Here is a 17459-nt window from a genome sequence, read left to right as displayed (position 1 = left end):
AACCCTTCCCCCTTCTAAGGCCGTTGGCCATGGAATTTTCATGAAAATCTAAGGCCTTGTTTACTTCCATCCAAAAACTTAAAAATTTTTAAGATTCTCTATCACATCGAATGTTTAGACGCATGCATGAATTATTACATATAGACAAAAATAAAAACTAATTACACAGTTTGGTCGGAATTAACGAGACGAATCTTTTGAGCCTAATTAGTCTATGATTAGATAATAATTACCACAAACAAACGAAGATGCTATAATTTCACAAAATTTTTTTCCTTTGAAACTAAACACGACCTAAACCTATAACCCCCAAATCAATTGCTGCCTCGGCCACTACCCTGGCAGGTGGCCCTCCGCCTCCCCCTTCCCCAATTTTGGCGGCATCCTCGTGCGCTCTCTACGTTATCGCTCAACTAGTTTCACATCGAACGACACACCATTGAATCTAGACGCCGGACAAGATATTCGCTGAATTTCAGGTTTACAAAGAAGACGTAGTGCCGGTCAGGGCAACTTGCCAGTTAGGCCAAAAAAAGCTTGAGCCCCACCACTTTTTTGGGCATCGTGCTTCATAGGCTGCAACAAGTAGATATTGCTTGAGCTTATTTACAAAATTTATCAATTATTTAACATTATTTTTCTCTCAAACAAATCAGTAAACGCGAAGCGAATAGGGTATCCACCTGTACCCACCGCGGAACGAAATAAAGGCCTTGTTTAGTTCCTCAAAAATTTTGCAAAATTTTTCAGATTCCCCGTCACATCAAATATTTAGACGCATGCATGAAGTATTAAATATAGATGAAAATAAAAACTAATTGCACAGTTTGACAAATCTTTTGAGCCTAGTTAGTTCATAATTGGACAATATTTGTCAAATACAAACGAAAGTGCTACTATACCTATTTTGTAAAAAATTTTGGAACTAAACAAGGCCAAAGAATGGAATGGACGCCGTCCTCTCTTCCAAGGACCGTTATCACCTGGTCCTCTTTTCTCGTATGAAATATTATTTTATTGATAGAGCATCAGTGAGCGCTGGCACAAGTACTCCCCATTTTAATGGCATCACTCGGAGTTTAATGGCATCACTGGCTTGGCTGCAATGTGAAGAGCGGCATCACTCAAAAGCAACACTGCGGACGGACCTTATCAAGTCGGAGAAAAACGTGAACGCACACAGATGCAAAGCAGGTGCGTTTAAGAAGAATCAATCAACGGGCGAGCGAAGCCGGGGTACTTAACCAACCGGCAGTTTCCCTGAAAAGTTCCCTTCCCTCCTGCACGTTTCGTCCACCCTCCAAATCGCCCTGAAACCTCGCGACGCGAAAATGCCCAAACGAGACAAAGCAGCTTCCCCGCGCGCTTCCCCACCCCACACACCTCCGCCGGGGACGGACAGCGAGGCCGAGGAGGCAGACCAGGCGGGGGCGTCCGCGGCGGAGATGGGGACGTACAAGTGCTGCATCTTCTTCACGCGCAGGTTCGCGCTCGCCGACACCTCCACGCCGGAGGACGTCCGCGCGCTCTTCTCCCGCTACGCCGGCGGCTCGCCGTACATGCTTGCCGACGACCTCCGCCGCTACCTCGCCGCCTGGGGAGGTGCCGACGGCGAGGTCCCGGAGCAGATCATCGACCGTATCCTGCAGGATCGCAGCCGAACCCCGCGGTTCGGGAGGCCGGCGCTCACCGTTGACGACTTCTTACACTTCCTCTTCTCCGAGGACCTCAACCCACCCCTCCGCCACTCCAAGGTAAATCCACCCGGAGGTTGCTCGATCCCCAATCCAAATGCGGCTTCATTCATGGTTTCCAGTGTCTATTGGTGCGGTTGCTGGTTGCGGGGGGCGGATTATATATATGCAATGTGGTCAAATCAGTACCGTTTGCAGATCGCCGCATACATATAATGCCTGCAGTGTCAGTTTAACATTTTGTGGATCACGAAATGGGACTTGTGAACTGCTCCTCATATAACGCATGTGTCAATGGAACATGTGTAGCAAAGAGCACTATCACATAATCCATTTATTTTGTCTTTCTTAGCGTCATTGCTTCATAGGCTTGATGTTATGGTTCAAAGTGATGTCTCTATCGACTAATTAATGCATCCCTAATGTTGTCGCATACTCGCATTGCCTTTGGTAATGTTGTGTCATGATGTGCCATGCTTAGCAAGCTCAGGGTTGAATGGTGATATATATATATACTGCTTTGTGTTTTGGCTTTGATTGATAGATGCACTGTTCCTTCATACGAGTTCTGAATTTCGTAATTAGCTAATATTTTGGCTGTTGCTATCGACGGGAAAAAAAATCTGTTGGCAATTATCTGCTGTGGCTAGCTTCTAGCATGTGCAGTTCCATTATTGATGTGCAGTTTTAATGATCTGGTCTGCACTCCATGAATTGTTTGACGTTAAATACCTTTTTCCAGGTCAATCAGGACATGAACGCACCGCTATCGCACTATTTTATATACACTGGACACAACTCGTATCTGACCGGTAATCAACTCAGCAGTGACTGCAGTGATGTTCCCATCATCAAGGCACTGCAAATAGGTGTCCGTGTAATTGAATTGGACATATGGCCAAATTCTTCTAAAGATGACATTGATGTTCTCCATGGAAGGTATATATCTTCTGCACGCATTGATACTTTGTGCATTCCTTTCATGAGTTTTTTTTTTTTTTTGTTTTTTTTTAAAGCACGCCATCTTGTCGAAATATCATTTCTATACTGAAAACTGAAGCTGCCATGGGATGTGCTGCCAGTGACTTCATTCACGTTTTCGCTCTTGATAGGACACTGACTGCCCCAGTATCACTTATCAAATGCTTGAGATCCATCAAAGAATATGCTTTTGTTGCATCTCCCTATCCTGTTATTATAACACTAGAAGACCACCTTACACCTGATCTTCAGGCGAAAGTAGCTAAGGTAACTGCAATTCTTTGAATGATTAATATATGGCAGGTGACTCTAGTGTAGCTACTTCTGAAATTTTGTATAGATGGTCCTTGAAGTGTTTGGAGACATCCTGTATTACCCTGAATCGAAACATCTTCAAGAATTTCCTTCACCTGAAGCTCTAAAGGGGCGTGTCATGCTCTCAACAAAACCCCCAAAGGAGTATCTCGAAGCAAAGGGTGGCACCATGAAGGAGAGAGAAATTGAGGCCCAGTTTAAAAAGGGTGAAAGAGAAGAAGCAGCATGGGGAGTAGAAGTTCCAGATATTCATGAGGAGATGCAAGTCGCGAACAGGGTACGGATCTTAAATTCTGCTACATTTTACCGCTTGGTTACTTAGCCTGAAAGTTCTGCTCATCAGTATTTACTACATGGTGCTCTGGCAGAATGATGATGATCTATTATACCGCGAAAGAGGTGCAGATGGTGATGATGAGAAGAAAACGAAGCATGTGGCAGCAGAGTATAAACACCTTATCACTATCAAGGCAGGAAAGCCAAAGGGTCCTCTCGTGGATGCCTTAAAGAACGATCCAGACAAAGTTAGGCGACTCAGTTTGAGTGAGCAAGAACTTGCAAAAGTTGCAGCACGTCATGGTCCCAACATTGTGAGGTTTGTTTCCCAAATACATTTTGATTGTTCACCAATGTTTGAGCAGATATGACATAATACTGTCATAACTCCTTTGTTGCCCACTTTTCCTCTCTTAATGAAGAGCTCTTCCTGTCTGTTCCAAACAGCTTCACGCATAGAAATATGCTGAGAATATACCCAAAGGGAACCCGCTTCAATTCATCCAACTATAATCCATTTCTTGGCTGGGTGCATGGTGCTCAAATGGTGGCATTCAATATGCAGGTCTGACCGTAATCTGAACAACATATTCTGGCCTGATTGAACTCCAGTAGTTCCCAACTTTCCTGTTAGGGTTTGGATCAATATTCACTTTACCACATTTGTACCTTAATCTTGTTTCTAATCAAGTTTCATTTTACCATTGTGGTCATGTCTTCGTCGCTGCCAGAACTAGTTGTGTTGTGGTGTATTTTCCCTTCGCTTAAGCATGTGCAGAAGCTGCCTAATGTCATGAATACGTGATATATCCATTTTTTCTCCAGGGACATGGAAGAGCACTTTGGTTAATGCATGGCTTTTATAAAGCCAATGGCTGTTGCGGTTATGTGAAGAAACCAGATTTCTTGATGCAAACTTGTCCAGATGGAAAGGTGTTTGATCCGGAGGCAGATTTGCCAGTGAAGGCAACATTGAAGGTAGATGGTGTGTTTCTTCCTCTTTTTTGCTCTCTATATGTGCATTGGTTTCAGAAATGTGTTGATTCGGTAGTGGTTTGCAGGTCAAGGTATACATGGGGGAAGGTTGGCAAAAGGACTTCAAGCAGACACATTTCGACACATACTCACCTCCAGATTTTTATGTAAAGGTCTGTTCACTCGTCGCGCCTATTAGATCGTCCGAAACACAGTCACGCCAGGCCTGAAACTTGAGGATGCATTGCTAATTTGGTTCCGTTCGCTAACAGGTTGGCATCGCCGGAGTTCCATTAGACTCGGTGATGAGGAAGACGAAAGCCGTGGAAGACAGCTGGGTGCCGGTGTGGGAGGAGGAGTTCACCTTCCCGCTGACCGTACCGGAGATCGCGGTGCTCCGCGTGGAGGTGCACGAGCAGGACGTGAGCGAAGACGACTTCGGCGGGCAGACGGCGCTGCCTGTGGCGGAGCTGCGGCCAGGGATCCGCGCCGTGCCGCTGTTCGACCACAAGGGGCTCAAGTTCAGGAGCGTCAAGCTCCTCATGTGCTTCGAGTTCGCGTAGCGTCCTGCAGCAGAAAACGATTATGCTGCCATGTGCGTCGATCGATGTTCGTTTGCAATAGGAATCGACCTTTTCTTTTTACTGTTATATTATTAACTAGGAGTTTAGGACTTAGGTCCCACCATGCCGGTTTTGCACCGCTGCGTTGCCGTTAACGCGCTGCCAGTGTGCGACAAATCAACGCGCGGAAGATCTCGTCGAGCTCCGCCTCATCTGTTAGGACGAATCGTACGGCCAGGAGATGCAGTGGCCAGTGTCCCAACGGTGCGGATTGGACCTAAAATATCATGTGGATAAGAGTGACCTGGAAAGGAACGCGAGTGAGTGAGGCCTGAACTGACAAGCAGCAACCAAAAGCAGGCAGTGCCCATGGCGATGGGTGCTGCGGCGGCCGCATCCACCTGCATCAGGTCCACCACCCCTGGCCTGCCCCGGTGTCGCGTCAGGGCGCAGGCGACGTCGTGGGCCGGAGGCGCCGAGGCGCTGGTGCGGTCGGGTGCGGTGAAGGCCGTGCGGCCGAGGGACGCGGCGGAGGCGCTGGGCGCCGAGGGGTTCCGTCTGCTTGACGTCCGGCCGGAGTGGGAGCGCGCCCGCGCCAGCGTGCGGGGCTCGGTGCACGTGCCGCTGTTCGTCGGGGACGATGACATGGGCCCCGTGACGCTGCTCAAGAAGTGGGTTCACCTCGGCTACATCGGGCTCTGGACCGGCCAGGGCTTCACCAAGATGAACGACCGCTTCGTCGAGGACGTCGCTGCTGCCGTGGTCGTCGCCGGCGCCGGCGGCAAGGACGACGCCAAGCTTCTCGTCGCTTGCGGCGAAGGCCTCAGGTAAGTAAATAGCAACACTACGCAAGTGTGCGACGATGAGAGATGCGGACGCTCGTGCGTATACGTGTAACAAAGCTAAGCTAAGCTTACTCATTGCGGCGTGGTGTGTGTGTTCAAACTAATAATTAAATTTCAATTCGAAAAGGTCGTTGATCGCGGTGAGGATGCTGCACGACGACGGGTACAGGAACCTGGCGTGGCTCGCCGGTGGGTTCAGCAAGTGCGCGGACGGCGACTTCGCAGACGTGGAGGGGGAGAGCAAGCTGCAGTACGCCACCATCGGGGGAGCGTCCTACATCTTCCTCCAGATCCTGCTGCTGCTGGGAGTGGTGAAATGATCCACGAGTTCTGCAAATTCGCACGGCTCCCGCGCCCACCCGCACAGAGTGTCTCCATGTTGTTACGCCCGCCTTCCTCGCCGTTCCATCTGGTCTGTTTTGCTTTGCTTTGCTTTGCTAGTATTACCATTATCAGATGTACATGTACTACTTTGCATGTGGTGGCAGAATAGTCAGTAGCACCAGAGTTTATTTATCGCAGCTGGACTACAATAATGTCACTACGAAAAAAGTGCGCATATGTGGGGTGGCAGTGGTAGAGAACTAGAGATATAGAGCTACTGAGCTAGGCGCGCACACACTATCATCCTATGAGTATTACTAAGCACTACGTCTACTTGCCATATATATAATAACGGGCCAAGGCGATCGACTCGTTGCGGCCCTAATGTACATGTTCAGGACCGTCATAGGCCCATGGAAGCCCCTTAGTCTCACGGTACCACCCCTACAAGGTGGCTTCTGGATGGCTGGGAATTAAAAAAAAGTGAAGTGAGAAACAAAAAGAAAAGAACATTGTTTCTGTATCGTGGAAAGGCACTGCAGGTAACAGAGGTTGGATCCGAATTCTGGAGGGTGGAAGGTACGGTGGAGGGGATTCAGTGCAGCTCGACTCGATTATAACTCTGTCTGGCTAAGTAGTTTCCAATAGACGTACGTGTCGTGTTTTTCAAGCACATGCATATCAGATCAGATATTACGGGCCTGCATATGCGCATGTAGCCAATGGATAATTAAAAAAAATGAGTTAGGCAGAACTTCTCCTATTATCTTTCGTCTCTAAACATTTCTTTCAAGCTTTCATGGGTACCAATTTGCAGAAGGAGATCTATGCTTCGAGTAGTGGTAGCGAGGCTTGAGTCCATCCCACCTCGGTGCTAGATCCATCCTTGCATGTAGCCAATAAGCCATGCTTCCTTTTCCTCCGTTGAGAGCTATACGAGAGGATTGTGTTGTTCACCACTACAAAATGCGGTTTCACATGGAGTTGAAACACATTTCCAAAGGTGGTCATCTTGCCCGCCTCAACTACCTAGTCGCTGGAAATGAGAAATTACAGGGGTGGGCATAACACTCGCTTGTCAAGTTCAATTAGCAGAGGCGACAAGACAAACTTCTTTGCAAATCGGTACAAAATAAAAAAAGGATTCCTCGTCATGAAGCTCTCCCCCACTTCACCGCCGAGCTGGTCGTTACCTCACTCCACTAAGTCCTAGCACCGAGCCATTGAGCTCCATCACAAATGCACCCTAGCCCTGAGCCGCACTGCTGTGGATCAAGCGCCGCTGCCATGGAAGCCACAGATCTACCCACCGTGGATGGTGCGGCTCATGGATCTACCAAATGCGGCCACTATGCTTAGAGGAAGAGAGTGATGGAGAGATAGAAGGGTCATCATAGATCATACCCTGAGAAAGACCGCCACTAAAGGTGCTACAGCTCGTGTGCTCCTCCACACGTCGCCATCAATTGGTGGTGCGAGGTGTTGATATGAGGGCCCTTAAATCCTTGTCCAATGCATATCTGCCATCTAGATAAAGCACACATTGCATTCAAAGTTTCAAAGTGCTTGAAGACGTGTTATCTTGACTTTACCTGAATTGGGGCTGTAGTGGGGCCTCCAAGGGGGTTGGATGACCCCTCTAGGGTGCCCTCCTGGCAATATTTCTTTCATTTTTGCTTCCTACACATGTAAGACTCTAATAGAAGTGGTGTTATTTAAAAAAAATGTTCATGCCATGCTCATTTTCTTTTATTCTGAGGTATGTTGACAGTATTTTCATGGTGTAAAACATATTGTAATGGCTGTCGAACTTCTTTTCACAAGAAATTATCAATGGGTTAAGTTTGCTCATATTTAGTCTAGATGTGAGCTTGTTTATGCAATATGAATGGTTCTTATACATGTGTGGATTAATTGGTAATATGATTTATTACAAAGTTATATGCTTAGGGCATATATGGCGCAATGCATTTAATTGCATATGTATGGTTAATGGAAGGTGATGTATATTAGAGAAGAAAATGTATTTGTTTTTCTCATGTTGTGTGGGCCAGTGGAGTCAAAATGGTTGTTAGTAGTTAGGAATAATATATAATAATATGATTCCGAGAAAACAAACCAAGAGAAACCTAGAAGTACCCCCAACCACCTTAAAAAGAGCTCATATAAGATATAGGATGGAGAACAATTATCTATATGTATATGTCTCTAACTAAAAAAATAGGATATATATAGAGTATAGGATGAGTTCATCTGATCTGATTTTACCCCTACTTGTGTGTGATGGTGCTAGTATACATGAGGACAACTCTTGAGTGATCTTGGATCAACCTATCTCATGATCTCTTTGAATTTGAAATGCTTAGATTTCTCTTAAATTCATGATATCAGTGTTTACATTTTTAGATTATATTTTTTTTTGGAGGTCTTTTGCTCAACTTACAACGGTCAGGCTATTAGTGTTTTTGTGTAAGATTCCATATGACACTTTTTATTAGTTCATGTTGTGTTTTGGTGGTTAGACCACCAGGTCCTAGATTATACAAGGATCATGCAAGAATTAGGCTTTACTATTAGACGAAATAAAAATCTTTGGGCATTGAAATTTACTGAGGCTATGTGTAGGTATGAAAACAATCGAGTCATTCGGGGTTAACCCTTACTCCTTTTTACCTTTACATAATACTGAAAAGATAAAACAAAAAAAGGTTAGCCATAGTAACAAATACGAGATTTATATAGGATATAAAAAACGAACCAATTTCAATGAAAATGTGGCAATAATATCAGGACAAAAAGAAAAATGGGAACATTAACACATAGAACTAAGAAACATCACATGCTGCCCCAACTAACCTAACGTGGTGATACCGTCAGTACATGAGTTATTTTAATCCATATCATAAGGTCCGTATTTGATTATAAGATGATAATAGTATAAGACTAAGACCGTAAGTCTACATCACAATAAGCCAACCACTAATCCATAGTGGATTGCCTGGTGTGGCCAGTTAGGCTGGATTATTGGACTCCAAAAACATGTTGTCACATGGAGATAAAACAAAAATATCCTGTCCAATGCAAAAATGACAAAAGGAAAGAACGGTATATCGTTTTTATATCTCATTTCTAAATTCACTCTAACGAAAAAATTAATGAAAATGAACGAGATATCCATAAATGTGAAACCGAGCAAGTTAAGTGTAAAAATTGGGATTTGCGTGTGTTAGAGTTGGGAGAATCAGATTTATCTCGTCTGTTTTGGTCACTATTTATCCTTGCCTGTTCTAACTATTTGTTGATCATTAAGGGCTTATTTGTCACACCTCAACTTCACTAGTAAAGCTGTTTTTTTTTAGAAAATGGCTTTCTGACCAACTTTCTAGACGAAGCTGAGTTGTTTTGGAAAAAGTGTTTGGTAAAATAGCTTCACCAACTACTTCATGTATAGATGAGAGAGAAATGAGAGAGAGAGAGCTACAATAAGCTATTTTTTCAGCTTCATCCCAACTCATGTATTTGTGAGAGGAGAAAAAAAACAGCTTCGCCCATGAAGCTGTTTTAGAAATAAGTGTTTGGCAAAAAAAACAGCTCACAACAACTCATGAAGTTGTTGTAAGCTGTACCAAACAGACCCTAAATAGTTTGTTCGATAATATTTAGGCCTTGTTTAGTTCCCACCAAAAACCAAAAAACTTTTCATGATTCTCCGTCACATCGAATCTTGCAACATATGCATGAAGCACTAAATATAGATAAAAATAAAAATTAATTGTACAGTTTACTTGTAAATCACGAAATAAATCTTTTAAACCTAGTTACCCTATAATTGGACAATATTTAACAAATAAAAACGAAGGTGCTACAATTCCGAAAACCAAAAAGTTTTTGAAACTAAACAAGGCCTTAATTATTGAGTCAGGCGAGGGGCAAACATATATGACAAGAGAAACATATTTTAGTTTGCCAAGCTCTACTTAAACGTTTTCGGTTGGATGGCCTTTGGGGACTTTTCGGTGCTCTCACAAGTCACACCTCTACGGAGTATGAACGTGGGGAAGGAAAATAAATTTGGCTGCCTGTCGTCCTCGTCCATCAAGCACGCGTTGCACATGCACCTAAAGATCGCCGTCAGCACCCGTGACCCGAGTGTTCAGGCATCCACCGAAAATGACGCCCAAGCATACAGTACCACGTGGATGAAAGGTTAGTTGCCGGTCTCATTTGGCCTCTACCGCTCGCTTAATCATACAGTACTACTTTAATTAAACCGACTCTCAGAAATGTGTTTACCAGTACTATATGATCAACGCCGGGACTGATCGGGAGTTGGAAGATTCCGGAGTCCCCATGATGGAACCTGCACGGAGATAGCCCTGGTCCACAGCCGCATCATGCTCATGCAGGTCGTGGCCCTCACCGCGGGCTCCTCCAAGCCACCGGTGGGCCTAAATAATCTCTGTACCCCATGTGTGTATTCCAACTATGGAAAGCACGCCCCAAAAGGAAAAAATAACTTTAGAAAGCACACAGTTTTGTCACGTCCCGGAACAGAAACCGTTGCTGTTTGCTGTGCGCTGCTAGCTTACTCTATCCCTCCAAAAAATATAAGGAATTAAGAGTTCAAAATTTTGTAAAAAATATATATATTCTAGATGATGAATAAACATTCCAAAAGACAATTTTCATATGCATATCTATTATTAGAGCTTTGTTATGGTGCTTGGGAGGAATTTCTGAAAAACTATTTTACCGCAGCTATTAACTATGAAAATTAATTAATTATGCTTAGGGGCAGTTTAGTATTTATCCTCTTCTACTAATAGAATCTCATCCACGAACGGGAGTCGCTCTGCCTACGTCTTCTTGAATGACTAAGTTTCTAGAGAGGACAAAAGAATTTGTGATCGATCATAGCCTGTTGCTTCACTCGGCGTCTTCTCGAATGATGCTCAGCGCTCGCTTGAGCCTCGACGTCGCCGCGGCGGCTGCAAGCTTCTCGTCCTTCTTCACGGCGTTCACTTCGCCGCCGTCCTCCATTTCCTCGCGCATGGGCATGACGTGAACGAATCTTCGTGCCGCCACCCCGGGCACCTCGGCTTGCTGCTGGACGTGAGCGTTGTGGTCGCCCGTACAGGTCAAGATGGTAACGGATACCCCGAAACCCGTGTACCCGACGGGTTTTACCCGTTAAAGAGGAGGGTACGGAAGGATTTTTCTAACCGTGGGTATGTTAATGGGTAAAATCTTGTACCCATCGGGTAGACGGGTACGGGTGTGGATGTATACTACCCATACCCGCCTACCCGCGGGTAAGAAACACTCGCATAAATAAGTAGACAGCCCAAGCCATTCTAGCCCATGGAGCCCATAAATTTAGCTCAAATCCAAGTCATATATATATATTGTTGAATCCTCCCTGAACCCTAGCATTCACTAATCACTACACTGCCCCTATCCCCTTCCCAGCCGCCACAGTGCCGCACTCGTACAGGCATCACAGACGCACGCGAGTCGCGCGACGCGACCGCGACTCCTCGCCGCGCCCGCGCACCAGGGCCTCGGTCCTTGGAGGCTTCGACTGCGACTCCCCGCCGCGCGCAAGGGCCTCGGTTCGCCAGCTCGCCGGATCTAGAAGGGACGTCGTCCTGCGAGCGCCGGATCTGGAGGAGACGACGAAGAACGGCCCGCCATCTACCCCATTGCCTGCCCAGCTCCTCCTCCCACCTCCCGTGTTAATTTCTGTTGGCTTGTTGCAATGATGCCATATATCAATCGTTGTTTATTTGTAACTTGTTGGAGGCTGTTATATCTGTGCTTGTGGAGGCTAATCTCGGGTCTATTTTCGGATGTGGGTTACCCGTCGGGTAAGAATTACCCGCGCGGGTGCGGGTATGGAATGAATTCCTTACCCGAGTGCGGGTACGGGTGCGGGTGCGGGTAAGATTTTGATCTGGCGGGTGCGGGTGGCCAGTACCCATCGGGTACGTACCCGTTGCCATATTGACGCACGACCAACGCGGCCATATTAGTGGTCGAGAGCGGCCTGTTGAGCATGGCCGCTGGGAGCACGAAGTATATCTACCCCGACCGCAGCACCTCGACGGGGGCTAGAGCCGGTGAGCGATTGTGTCGGAGTTGCACACGAAGAAGGACGATGTGGCGTCGCCGCCGCTCCGGCCGAGCACGTCCGAGACGCTAGATAAGAAACCGTTCCTTTTTCTTGATTCAAACAAGCATGTCCAGAGACATCAAAATACTATTATACACTCCAAATTTAGTTAGATACTAGTTCCGAGTTCACATATTTTTTAGTTCCGGCCCACAACTTAAGCTCTTCCTATATGGTTCTTCCTATTTTTAAACCGTCCAATCTAACAGAACGGAAGGCTCCCACTATTTCCAAGCACTGTAAAATTTCACCTATTATTAATGTCTATCACCAACTCAATTAAAGTAATCAAGAAGGATTATATGCATCATTTTATCATCTTACCACGTAATATATCCTAAAATTACTCAGATTCCTTATATTTTAGAATAGACTGCTTAAAACATTTTTAGATAGGCGTTCTAGATAGCATGTACATCGATTACCATTGATAGGTCAATAATTAGGCGAGGGACTATACATCATTACATTGAATCAAGGATGGATTCTTCATTTGCAGTAATTGGTGAAAGGGGTGGTTTCAAAATCGTGCAGCTAATAAAACAATCGATCATTGTAGTATAGTATTGATTTGGATCATTATCCTGGTTTACATGACTTCTCTCTTGAACTCCAGAGTAAGAGACCAAGTAGCAACGAGAGAGTTCCACACACTTCTGACTTCTATATGTATGTACGCACATTTTACTGCTGATCAGTTACATGGGATGAATAATGTACACCACAGCATTATATTTCTGTAGAAATTAAACATCAAATTATTATTCACCGATCGATCGATCCAACGATCGATGATTAAGCACAGCACAGCTAACTGAAACCAGCTGGCCTTGCCGATGATGATACGTATATATATATAGCTAGCTCAGTAGCTGCTAGCTGCAGGTGGACGACGAGCCGGCGGCGGCGGCGGCGGCGGCGGTTTGATTGGCCTGCAGGGACTGAAGCTGCGCCTTGCCGGCCAAACCGCGTTGCCGGATGAAAACGCGGTACTCGTCGAAGGTCATCTCCGGGTACAGCGCCGGGCGGCCGGGCCCCACCAGCTCCGGCATCGGCGCGATGGGCAGGTCGCTTCGCGGGTTGTAGAAGAAAGCCATAGACAGCCGGTCCTCCGCCGCGCTCACCGTCACCCGGTGCTCCACGCTCTTGTATGACGCGTTGCTCAGCACCTGCATGCGCAAGCATATTTATGCATGCGTATTTTAGTGACTGCCTTTATTTACACAACATGTGCACACAAACGTGATACGCATATACAGTACTTGTGAAATTAATGAGCTCAGTATATATTGAGAAAGTACTCACACTAGTGCATGTTAGGGATGGATTAATATTGTTTAAGACTTCAATTATTACACAGACCGACAGAGTTTGGCCGCTAACTATACTCTTGCCTGAATATATACATAATAAGGGCTGCTGTAACCACCAGTTTAATTAGATCACTCACCACATAACACAATTTATTAGGATCCAGAACAGGTGATGCATGCGTAGTGGGCCAAAGTAATGACTACACCAGTGGAATGCGAGTGTTTGAATGGTCAGCCAAAAGCAAAAATAATTATTCAGATAGATAGTTATCCTGTTCGATGGATCGAGCACATGAGGCGCTGATAGCCGTCCCACGTGCGCGGACATAAACTTTTGTAAGCGAATGGTTCTGGTGCAGGACCTCTCGCACGGATCAGATGCTTTATTTGATCTGTGATAGCGACGGCACATCAATGCAAATCCCTGGACGTCCAGTACAAAGACATGGTACGTCTCTCTGGCCTGGCCAGTGGCCGGTGCACACACACACACACAAACAGACACATGTCAACTAGGAGACAAAATAGCAAGGAGTAGGTGTCCACTCTCACCTTTTATCCTCTTGGGCATGCTGTGCACAGTGTGCACATAGCAACAGCCAACAGCTAGTTAAGGTTGTTTGGTTAAGTTATGGCTTTTAGAAAAAGCAAGCTGTAAGCTGTGATTTTTAGAAGATCTGTTGTTGTAGACTGGGGACCGTAAGAAAAGCCAAAAACCCATGACGGCTCTGGTGATGTGAGGACGCGCGGTGGTTGGCGTGCCGGCCGGGGCTCGCCAGACTAGGGTGCGTCGCGGCGGCCTAGGCTCGTCGGTGTGGGTCGTGACGGTCGGAGATGCGGGCGCTAGGTTGGGGCGTCGCGACCTATGCTATGAGCGATGCGTGGATGGGAAAAGAACCTACTTAATCTTTATCAGCGGTAAGTCGGTAATTTTCGTAACCAAAAGCAGAGGTGAAGATGCTCATGCTGTGAGATTTGTACTGGACAAAAGATGTTTTTAGTTGTAGCTTTGGGTGCTTTTAGCTTTTGAGATCTAAGGCCTTGTTTAGATGCGAAAATATTTTAGATTTCGCTACTGTAGCACTTTCGTTTGTTTGTGGCAAATATTATCCAATCATAGACTAACTATGATCAAAAGATTCGTCTCGTGATTTACAGTTAAACTGTGCAATTAGTTTTTATTTTTGTCTATATTTAATGTTTCATGCATGTGCCGAAAGATTCGATGTGACAGGGAATCTTGAAAACTTTTTGGTTAAACAAGGCCTAAGGCATTGTTTAGTTGAGAAGGTGAAAAGTTTTTGGGTACGGTAACACTTTTGTTTTTATTTGGTAATTATTGTCCAGTTATAGACTAACTAGGCTCAAAAGTTTTATCTCGTAAATTACTGTATAATTAGTTATTCTTTTTATATATATTTAATGTTTCATGCATGTGCTGTAAGATTCGATGTGATAAAAAATCTTAAAAGTTTTTTGAGTTTTGAGGTGAACTCAATAAGGCCTAAAGCCACGGCCAAAATCAATTCAAATAGGGCCTGAATCTTTATAATAACATTACACACAATATCATTTTTCCCTTTTGACCATTAACTAGGAGTATAGCAAATATAAGTCTAGTGTAAATCAAGGAATACGAGAACACGAAACATATTGGGGGGTCATCAACCGGACATTTCCCTAAGGAAAAGAGCAAGTTTGCTTTTACTCCATCGTCCTAAAGAGTAAGTGTCAAAGCAATTTTAAGACCAAATAAGAAGTCTAACAAAAGACTAATCTATCTCTTACTAATTAGTAGTTAGTAATGCATATCACTGATTCCGACTACCGATTGCATTAGTCATTTTAGGCAAGATGATGTTTAGAAGGTGGTATAAGGTTTAAAACACACATGCACACATGGATGGAGTTGAGCAATCTCTAGAATATACCTTATATGGTTAGAGATAAAATTTAGCCTTTTTTAATAGCTTATATTTCAGAACTATGAAAGAAGTTAACTGCTCCATCTATTCATAAAAGAATATAATTCTCACATCCCCTCTCGAGGAGTCAAATAATTTATACTTTGGCTGTAATTATATTAAAAAATATCTAACACTCATGAAACAAATCACTGAATTAGTTATAAAATGTATTTTTATAATAAATTTATTTAAAGATATAAATAATAATAATGTTTTCTATGAACTTGATCAAAAGTTAAACTAGTTTACTCGATACGTTTATCATAATTGTATTTTTTTTTCCTGTATGGAGGGAGCAGTAGCCAGATAAGGACATGTGTTTGATCAAAAGTTAAACATATGGTCCAACATTTTTGAAATACAGTACTAGCACAAGTTGCACTGGGATTATTTGTGAGGTCCATGCAATATTAACCCCCTACTTTTCATGGGAACCCGTCCTTTTGTCGCAAATCTTTGAGTCCTGACACAGTAAATCAGATTCGGGGGCGCTCTGTCTCGGTTTTGAGGCGCTTCTTTTCTGGATGCTGCCGTGCTGGTCCAGGGACACGTGTCGACGTTTGTCGCCGACTTGTACGTAGGCCATACTATTTCTCTTGTTCTATTTTTCAGTGTTTTTTGTCTTTATTTTCTGGATATGTTTGCGGCTGGTGCGCATGCGGTGCGATGTCGTTACACGTAGATATATATCCCAGCTCTTAATTAGTCAGCCAATCGTCTCTCTATATATGAATGAATATGAAATCTGATAACCGTTGTGTATTCCGTTTATTTTCTTTTGCCACAACCACCGTACCAGACATGCTTTGATTTTTTACTAGAGTGACATGTACGTATATGTCACGTGCACATATGTACGACTATTAAATATTGTTGTTGTGTATATATCGATATGGCTACGTACCTGGATCTGGTCGCCGACGTTGACGATGAAGGCGTCGGGGACGGGGTCGACGATGATCCACTGCCCGTCGGGGCTCCTCACCTGCAGTCCCTTGACGTGGTCGTCCACCAGCAGCATGGTCATGCCGCCGGGGTCCGAGTGCCCCGCCACGCCCAGCGTCAGCTCTGGCTGCGGGCACCGCGGGTACAAGTTGACCCGCAGGCACGCCCCTTCGCCACCCTCTCCGCCGAACGCCGCCTGCAGCCTTCCGGCTTCCAGCCCCAGCCCGCTGGACAGCAGCCGCATCACCCTCCGGCACAGCTGCAGCACTTCCTCGCCGTACTCCTCCGTCGTCCCCCTGCAACGACGACGACCATGCATGTCGTCCCGTGCGTCAGTGCGTGCATGAGACCAACCCAACGAACCACGGCCGGTACACGGGTGTTAGTTTACCGTAGAGAGGAAGGGAGGGAAGGCCACTTTTCGTGGCTCTTGAGCGACGCCGGCAGGAGGTGGAGGAAGTAGTAGTCGCCCCAGTCGAGGGGGCCGCCCTTGGCGGTGCCGAGGCGGCTGCCGTAGCCCTCGTACGTCGCCGGCGAGTTCGCGTAACGCTCGCGCACCACCGCGGGCTGCCGGAAGAAGCCACGCCACGCCGCGCGCCCGCTGCGCAGCAGCTCCGGCCGGACGCCGTGGTTCACTGCCTGGAAAAACCCCCACTCGCGGCACGCCGCCGCCACAGCGCGGGAGGTCGCGTCCACGTCTAGCATTGACAGGTCTACGACTGGGATGTTCGGGCCACCGCCGCCGCCGCCGCCGACGCCACCGGAGGAGGCTGCTGCTGGTGAGAGACAGGGCCGCTCTGACGGAGGCTTCACGTACCGCTCGGGGATCGTGTCGCCGCAGGTGTCCGACACATGCTGGACGCGCACCACGGGCTCCGGCCAGCCGGCGCCGCCGTTGAAGCAGCTTGTCATCGGAGCTGCGTGCTGGCTTAAGACAAGACACGCCCTATATTGTTGTGTGTGCACAACTTACACTTGCACACACGCATGGCATTTGATGATATATACTAGTTGCGATTGTACATGATGGTCCAGCTGAGATGAATGGTAATACCATGTTTTACCCCCTTTTTATAAAGGATAAGGAAG

General features: G+C 45.9%; 3 protein-coding genes across 3 annotated transcripts; 2 read left to right on the top strand and 1 right to left on the bottom strand.

Annotated features, from left to right (window-relative positions):
• On the top strand, positions 1253-4928 carry LOC8081437 (phosphoinositide phospholipase C 2). The gene is made up of 9 exons (XM_002467998.2): positions 1253-1754; positions 2437-2633; positions 2807-2942; positions 3016-3267; positions 3359-3585; positions 3714-3831; positions 4092-4244; positions 4328-4414; positions 4514-4928. Exons 1-9 carry the CDS (start codon positions 1332-1334, stop codon positions 4802-4804), a joined length of 1884 nt encoding a protein of 627 aa, XP_002468043.2. The 5' UTR covers positions 1253-1331; the 3' UTR covers positions 4805-4928.
• Positions 5107-6170, top strand: LOC8084037 (rhodanese-like domain-containing protein 10). Its single transcript, XM_002467997.2, has 2 exons — positions 5107-5631; positions 5777-6170. Exons 1-2 carry the CDS (start codon positions 5174-5176, stop codon positions 5967-5969), a joined length of 651 nt encoding a protein of 216 aa, XP_002468042.1. The 5' UTR covers positions 5107-5173; the 3' UTR covers positions 5970-6170.
• LOC8084036 (probable 2-oxoglutarate-dependent dioxygenase At5g05600) lies at positions 12681-17459 on the bottom strand. The gene is made up of 3 exons (XM_002465376.2): positions 16762-17459; positions 16330-16666; positions 12681-13314 (listed from the first exon to the last, which is right to left on the bottom strand). Exons 1-3 carry the CDS (start codon positions 17280-17282, stop codon positions 13021-13023), a joined length of 1152 nt encoding a protein of 383 aa, XP_002465421.1. The 5' UTR covers positions 17283-17459; the 3' UTR covers positions 12681-13020.

The sequence above is a fragment of the Sorghum bicolor genome, chromosome 1 (assembly GCF_000003195.3).
Source record: "Sorghum bicolor cultivar BTx623 chromosome 1, Sorghum_bicolor_NCBIv3, whole genome shotgun sequence".
NCBI lineage: Eukaryota > Viridiplantae > Streptophyta > Magnoliopsida > Poales > Poaceae > Sorghum > Sorghum bicolor.
The sequence above is the reverse complement of the archived record's forward strand: the minus strand, read 5'-3'. Positions and strand labels throughout refer to the sequence as shown.